This window comes from Oncorhynchus mykiss, chromosome 2, assembly GCF_013265735.2.
Source record: "Oncorhynchus mykiss isolate Arlee chromosome 2, USDA_OmykA_1.1, whole genome shotgun sequence".
Classification (NCBI taxonomy): Eukaryota; Metazoa; Chordata; class Actinopteri; order Salmoniformes; family Salmonidae; genus Oncorhynchus; species Oncorhynchus mykiss.
Window position 1 is genome coordinate 10,544,693 of NC_048566.1, and position 7,808 is coordinate 10,552,500.

The 7,808-nt window shown below is 47.4% G+C and overlaps 1 protein-coding gene across 2 annotated transcripts in view; it reads right to left on the reverse strand.

The window, feature by feature from the left end:
• Positions 1 to 7,808, reverse strand: part of LOC110520767 (serine/threonine-protein kinase ULK4) — a 209,529-nt gene that overhangs the window by 142,774 nt on the left and 58,947 nt on the right. For both annotated transcript variants that reach the window (XM_036937563.1, XM_036937571.1), the window contains exons 25-29: positions 6,264 to 6,320; positions 6,135 to 6,186; positions 5,929 to 6,023; positions 2,103 to 2,154; positions 1,632 to 1,785 (exon numbers count right to left, since the gene is read on the reverse strand). In XM_036937563.1, coding sequence (XP_036793458.1) covers positions 1,632 to 1,785; positions 2,103 to 2,154; positions 5,929 to 6,023; positions 6,135 to 6,186; positions 6,264 to 6,320 — 410 coding nt within the window. The remainder of the gene's footprint in view (positions 1 to 1,631; positions 1,786 to 2,102; positions 2,155 to 5,928; positions 6,024 to 6,134; positions 6,187 to 6,263; positions 6,321 to 7,808) is intronic.

Genomic DNA, 7,808 nt, shown 5'->3' on the forward strand with positions numbered 1-7,808 from the left:
GTAGAGGAGAGTAGAGAGAGAGAGAAAGAAGAGTAGAGAGAGAGAGGAGAGAGGGTAGAGGAGAGTAGAGAGAGAGAGGAGAGAGGGTAGAGGAGAGTAGAGAGAGAGGGTAGAGGAGAGTAGAGAGAGAGAGGAGAGAGGGTAGAGGAGAGTAGAGAGAGAGAGGAGAGAGGGTAGAGGAGAGTAGAGAGAGAGGGTAGAGGAGAGTAGAGAGAGAGAGGAGAGAGAGAGAGCAGAGAGGGTAGAGGAGAGTAGAGAGAGAGAGAGGAGTGAAAGTAGAGGAGAGTAGAGAGAGGGTAGAGGAGAGGAGAGAGAGAGTAGAGAGAGAGAGGAGAGGGTAGAGGAGAGTAGAGAGAGAGAGGAGTGAAAGTAGAGGAGAGTAGAGAGAGAGGGTAGAGGAGAGTAGAGAGAGAGGGTAGAGGAGAGTAGAGAGAGAGGGTAGAGGAGAGTAGAGAGAGGGTAGAGGAGAGGAGAGAGAGAGGGTAGAGGAGAGTAGAGAGAGAGAGGAGAGAGGGTAGAGGAGAGTAGAGAGAGGGTAGAGGAGAGTAGAGAGAGAGAGAAAGAAGAGTAGAGAGAGAGAGAAAGAAGAGTAGAGAGAGAGAGAAAGAAGAGTAGAGAGAGAGAGGAGAGAGGGTAGAGGAGAGTAGAGAGAGAGAGGAGAGAGGGTAGAGGAGAGTAGAGAGAGAGGGTAGAGGAGAGTAGAGAGAGGAGAGAGGGTAGAGGAGAGTAGAGAGAGAGAGGAGAGAGGGTAGAGGAGAGTAGAGAGAGAGGGTAGAGGAGAGTAGAGAGAGAGAGAGGAGAGGAGAGAGAGAGAGCAGAGAGGGTAGAGGAGAGTAGAGAGAGAGAGAGGAGTGAAAGTAGAGGAGAGTAGAGAGAGAGGGTAGAGGAGAGGAGAGAGAGTAGAGAGAGAGAGGAGAGGGTAGAGGAGAGTAGAGAGAGAGAGGAGTGAAAGTAGAGGAGAGTAGAGAGAGAGGGTAGAGGAGAGTAGAGAGAGAGAGGAGTGAAAGTAGAGGAGAGTAGAGAGAGAGGGTAGAGGAGAGCAGAGAGAGAGGGGTAAAGGAGAGCAGAGAGAGAGAGGGGGGTAAAGGAGAACAGAGAGAGAGAGAGAGGGGTAAAGGAGAGCAGAGAGAGAGAGAGGGGTAAAGGAGAGCAGAGAGAGAGAGAGAGGGGGGTAAAGGAGAGCAGAGAGAGAGAGAGGGGTAAAGGAGAGCAGAGAGAGATAAAGAGATAGAGAGAGAGAGGGGTAAAGAAGAGCAGAGAGAGGGGTAAAGGAGAGCAGAGAGAGATAGAGAGAGAGGGGTAAAGAAGAGCAGAGAGAGAGGGGGGTAAAGGAGAGCAGAGAGAGATAGAGAGAGAGGGGTAACGGAGAGCAGAGAGAGATAGGGAGAGAGCGGAGAGAGAGGTTAGAGGAGAGCAGAGAGAGAGTGGGGAGAGGTGAGGAGAGATGAAAGAAAGTGTAGGGGAGATAAGAGAGAGGGGGGAGAGGATAGGGGAGAGCGGAGAGAGAGAGCAGGGAGAGAGGGTAGGGGAGATAAGAGGGGGGAGGAGAGAGGGAAAATGTAGAGAAGAGCAGAGTGATAGAGAGGGTAGAGGAGAGAGAGATAGAGAGATGCAGGAGAGAGCATACTCACTGTGGAAGAAGGGCTTCTGTAATGAGAGTCAGTAGTCTGCCAGTTGAAGAGTTGCACTCTCTCTCTCTCCTCTCTCCCTCCTCCACGGCCTCTTGGCTCAGCAGCAGCAGTGTGATCTCTGACAGAACACGCAAGCTGACGATACGCCACTCCACTACAACACAAAACAGAGCATGTAACACACACACACACACACACACACACACACACACACACACACACACACACACACACACAGCATTATTGATCCATGCAGACCCTCTGCAGTGAGAAAGCTGATAGTTACCTTACATACAAATCAAAACATTTACTATAATACCAAGCACATGCAAATGCGGTTAACTTTAGACCAAGGGCCTTGCTGTGTGCCATGCTAGATAGGGAACATTGGAGAATGGGCACGTTCCAGACTGCCTATCTATGTACTTAGATGTTAAGCATGGAGAGCACATGACCCAGACGTTTCCTTACCATTTTTACTGAAGGCAAGAGAAGTCAGTGGAGGAAGAATGCAATCAACAACCTTGAAGAGATAAAATACATATTTATACATAAAATAAACAACAAACATAAAATAAAACAACAAATAAATAAAACAAACGTCAAATAAACAACACCTAAACCTAATATAAGACAGTATTTCCATTTGACTCCTGTTATACATCACCAACAAGTCATTTATTCATCACATGCAAATGTAGAAATGATGTCTTTTCTTTGAAACATGTCGTCTATTAAAGCGAGGAGCAATGAAATGAGCACTCCCCATCTCTATGTGAATATGATGTTGCTCCTGTCCTTCCATCATAAACACCTGATGTGAGCACTCCCCATCTCTATGTGAATATGATGTTGCTCCTGTCCTTCCATCATAAACACCTGATGTGAGCACTCCCCATCTCTATGTGAATATGATGTTGCTCCTGTCCTTCCATCATAAACACCTGATGTGAGCACTCCCCATCTCTATGTGAATATGATGTTGCTCCTGTCCTTCCATCATAAACACCTGATGTGAGCACTCCCCATCTCTATGTGAATATGATGTTGCTCCTGTCCTTCCATCATAAACACCTGATGTGAGCACTCCCCATCTCTATGTGAATATGATGTTGCTCCTGTCCTTCCATCATAAACACCTGATGTGAGCACTCCCAATCTCTATGTGAATATGATGTTGCTCCTGTCCTTCCATCATAAACACCTGATGTGAGCACTCCCAATCTCTATGTGAATATGATGTTGCTCCTGTCCTTCCATCATAAACACCTGATGTGAGCACTCCCCATCTCTATGTGAATATGATGTTGCTCCTGTCCTTCCATCATAAACACCTGATGTGAGCACTCCCCATCTCTATGTGAATATGATGTTGCTCCTGTCCTTCCATCATAAACACCTGATGTGAGCACTCCCCATCTCTATGTGAATATGATGTTGCTCCTGTCCTTCCATCATAAACACCTGATGTGAGCACTCCCAATCTCTATGTGAATATGATGTTGCTCCTGTCCTTGCATAGAAACAACAGTAAACGCTCTGTTCTGTTCTAGTCTATTATGATGAGGACGATTTCCATAGAAACAACAGTAAACGCTCTGTTCTGTTCTAGTCTATTATGATGAGGACGATTTCCATAGAAACAACAGTAAACGCTCTGTTCTGTTCTAGTCTATTATGATGAGGACGATTTCCATAGAAAAAACAGTAAACGCTCTGTTCTGTTCTAGTCTATTATGATGAGGACGATTTCCATAGAAACAACAGTAAACGCTCTGTTCTGCTCTAGTCTATTATGATGAGGACGATTTCCATAGAAACAACAGTAAACGCTCTGTTCTGCTCTAATCTATTATGATGAGGACGATTTCCATAGAAAAAACAGTAAACGCTCTGTTCTGTTCTAGTCTATTATGATGAGGACGATTTCCGTAGAAACAACAGTAAACGCTCTGTTCTGTTCTAGTCTATTATGATGAGGACGATTTCCGTAGAAACAACAGTAAACATTCAACGAGGATGTAATCTAAACAGGAGACAACATTAGAATAAGAAGCCTGAGGTGGGTATAAAGAATGTACTGTGTCTCGATGCATGTGTCCCAAATGGCAGCCTAATTCCCTATATAGTGCACTACCCTCGACCAGAGGTCTATGCGCCCTGGACAAAAGCAGTGCACTACTGTATAAGTGGATTGGGGTGCCATTTGGGATGGATCCATTGAGCACCTTTGTTGTTTATTAGAATATATCCATCAAAAGAGACTGTTGTGCTTCCCATTATATTCAGCACATATTCTCCCTCCACCGTGCAAAGGGTTTTAAGTGTCTGTCTGACTCAGAAGAGGCTTTTCTATCAGGCAACAGCCAGTCAAGAGTATAAATAGATACAACTAAAAACAGATGACTAGATCCGATATTGCTGTGTTTCACCTCTGCAGAGAGCTTGTTCCAACAATTTACTTAACCTTTATTTAACTAGGCAAGTCAGTAAAGAACAAATTCTTGTTTACAATGATTCCCTACCCCGGCCAAACCCTCACGACACTGGGACAATTGTGCGCCGCCCTATGGGACTCCAAATCCCAGCCGGATGTGATGCAGCCTGGATTCGAACCAGGGACTGTAGTGACGCCTCTTGCACTGAGATGCAGTGCCTTAGACCACTGCGCCACTCGGGAACAAAAGGAAACATTAAACTGTGTGTGTACTCATGCACTGCTGACAGACAACACTCAGCGGAATCTAATGACTAGTGTCAGACATGTAATTCAAGTTTCTTCTCATGTTACTCAGTATGAGAGGAGCTGCTCTTCTTCTTCACAGGACCATCAAGCCTCTTCAACTCATTACTTCCTGCCAGCGTCCCAAATGGCACCCTATCCTCTTTATAGTGCACTACTTTTGACCATGGCCAATAGTATATAGGGAATAGCGCTCTTAGGACTCAGACCGTGCCCGGCCCAGCTCCTTCCTGTAGGTCAATATTCATTCCACAGTCTCCTCAGACCAGACCAAGGCCCAGCTGCACTCTGCTGGAGCTCCTGAGACAGCACAACTGATGGTCTGCTGGCCTGACAGTCTCTCTCCAACACCAATCATGACTACTCCAAGTCAACCCCCCATGCCAGGGCCCTGTGTTGGGGAGGGAAGTACAGGGCTGGTAGACAACCACTAACCACTAGTCCTTAGCCCCTCGACACTTATGTAGATCTGAGTGGGCATCTGAGTGGATTAGGGGTCAAGGGTTGTTTCTGGACGAGCCCAGTGTTGCTGCAGGCTGTAGTGCCTCGGGCTTAGGGAGCCGCTGTTACTGCAGGCTCCTTGCAGACCACAGGGCCAGACTCACAGTACAGTGATGGGGCGTTAATAAAGCCTAGAGGGTGAAAAGAGACTGTTGTGCTAGGGGGATAGGGGCTAAGAGGTTAGGGAAGAGAGGCTAAGAGGCTAAGAGGTTAGGGGCTAAGAGGTTAGGGACTAGGGGCTAAGGGGTCAGGGGGTTAGGGGCTAGAGGGTTAGTGGCTAGGTCTAAGAGGTTAGGGGCTAAGAGGTTAGGGTCTAAGGGGTTGGGGCTAAGGGGCCAGGGGGTTAGGGGCTAGAGGGTTAGTGGCTAGGTCTAAGAGGTTAGAGGCTAAGGGGTCTAAGGGGTTAGGGACTAAGGGGCCAGGGGGGTTAGGGGCTAAGGGGTCTAAGGGGTCAGGGGCTAAGGGGTCAGGGGCTAAGGGGTCAGGGGATTAGGGGCTAGAGGGTTAGTGGCTAGGTCTAAGAGGTTAGGGGCTAAGTGGTTGGGGCTAAGGGGCCAGGGGGGTTAGGGGCTAAGGGGTTAGGGACTAGGGGCTAAGAGGTTAGGTGCTAAGGGTTTGGGGCTAAGGGGTTAGGGACTAGGGGCTAAGAGGTTAGGTGCTAAGGGTTTGGGGCTAAGGGGCCAGGGGTTTAGGGGCTAAGGGACTAGGGGCTAAGAGGTTAGGGGCTAAGGGGTCAGGGGCTAAGAGGTCAGGGGATTAGGGGCTAGAGGGTTAGTGGCTAGGTCTAAGAGGTTAGAGGCTAAGGGGTTGGGGCTAAGGGGCCAGGGGGGTTAGGGGCTAAGGGGTTAGGGACTAGGGGCTAAGAGGTTAGGTGCTAAGGGTTTGAGGCTAAGGGGCCAGGGACTAGGGGTCTAAGGGGTTAGGGGCTAAGAGGTTAGGGGCTAAGGGGCCAGAGACTAGGAGGTTAGGGACTAGGGGCTAGGACCTAGGGGGTTAGGGACTAGGGGCTAAGGGGCTAGGGGATAAGAGGTTAGGGACTAGGACCCTACTCACAGGACAGTGATGGGGCGTCAGCAGGGCTGGGTGCTGGGTGATGGCCTCCACAGCTGACAGAGTGTTCCTGATCAGCTCCTCTGAACCTGCTTGTCCTGGGAATCAAGCAGCAGGTTACACCAACAGTCTGGGCTTTATGGGCCAGTTGTCCAGATGAAACCTGTATTACTAATAACCAGTGATAAAGCAAGCTGACATTCACTCACCTATTGCACTGCCCAAACTGGTCTCACTGGCATCAATAGATGTTATGTGACTCTGGAAGAACATCAGAAATAAGGGGTGCAGAAGGCCATGGGACAATACCACTACACATCACTGTCTCAATGACTTACCAGCAGTGCTCCAAATTTGAAGAGAAACTCCTCAGTCACAACCTGTGGCCTGAATATCTAAAAAACAGAGAGAGAGAGAGAGAGAGAGACAGAGCAAAATAAAGAGAGAGAGAGAGAGAGAGAGAGAGAGAGCGAGAGACACAGAGCAAAAGAGAGAGGGGGAAAAGGAGATAGATATGACACCGTGCTACAGTAAGTTCTGTCTCTCTCTCTGACCTCAGCCTCTGTCTCTCCTCTCTAACTCTTAATTCCCTGCCAACTTTCTCTGCTCCTGTAAGCAGAGGCTTCGTAAAGCCCCACTGAGCTGTCAGCCCACAGTAGAGCATCGTTTTCTCTTTCTCACCAGCTCCAGCAGTGCACACACACACACACACACACACACAGACACACAGACAGGAGAGAGTGCATCCACTAAAACAAACACTCCAAACAACATTAAAGGACTGCTCCACACATGTATTGATAAAGAGCTCCAGGGCAGACGTGGCCTGTAGTAAAGTGTATGACACATAAATGTAAACCAGAGCATCAGTCCCGACTCACATCAGAGCCCAGCTACAGTTAGTTTTAATACCATCAGCAAGACCAGACTCACATCAGAGCCAAGCTAGTTAGTTTTAATACCATCAGTAAGACTAGACTCACATCAGAGCCCAGCTAGTTAGTTTTAATACCATCAGTAAGACCAGACTCACATCAGAGCCCAGCTACAGTTAGTTTTAATACCATCAGTAAGACCAGACTCACATCAGAGCCCAGCTAGTTAGTTTTAATATCATCAGCAAGACCAGACTCACGTCAGAGCCCAGCTACAGTTAGTTTTAATACCATCAGTAAGACCAGACTCACATCAGAGCCCAGCTACAGTTAGTTTTAATACCATCAGTAAGACCAGACTCACATCAGAGCCCAGCTACAGTTAGTTTTAATACCATCAGTAAGACCAGACTCACATCAGAGCCCAGCTAGTTAGTTTTAATATCATCAGCAAGACCAGACTCACATCAGAGGCCAGCTACAGTTAGTTTTAATACCATCAGTAAGACCAGACTCACATCAGAGCCCAGCTACAGTTAGTTTTAATATCATCAGTAAGACCAGACTCACATCAGAGCCCAGCTAGTTAGTTTTAATACCATCAGTAAGACCAGACTCACATCAGAGCCCAGCTACAGTTAGTTTTAATACCATCAGTAAGACCAGACTCACATCAGAGCCCAGCTAGTTAGTTTTAATACCATCAGTGAGACCAGACTCACATCAGAGCCCAGCTACAGTTAGTTTTAATACCATCAGTAAGACCAGACTCACATCAGAGCCCAGCTACAGTTAGTTTTAATACCATCAGTAAGACCAGACTCACATCAGAGCCCAGCTAGTTAGTTTTAATACCATCAGTAAGACCAGACTCACATCAGAGCCCAGCTACAGTTAGTTTTAATACCATCAGTAAGACCAAACTCACATCAGAGCCCAGCTACAGTTAGTTTTAATACCATCAGTAAGACCAGACTCACATCAGAGCCCAGCTAGTTAGTTTTAATA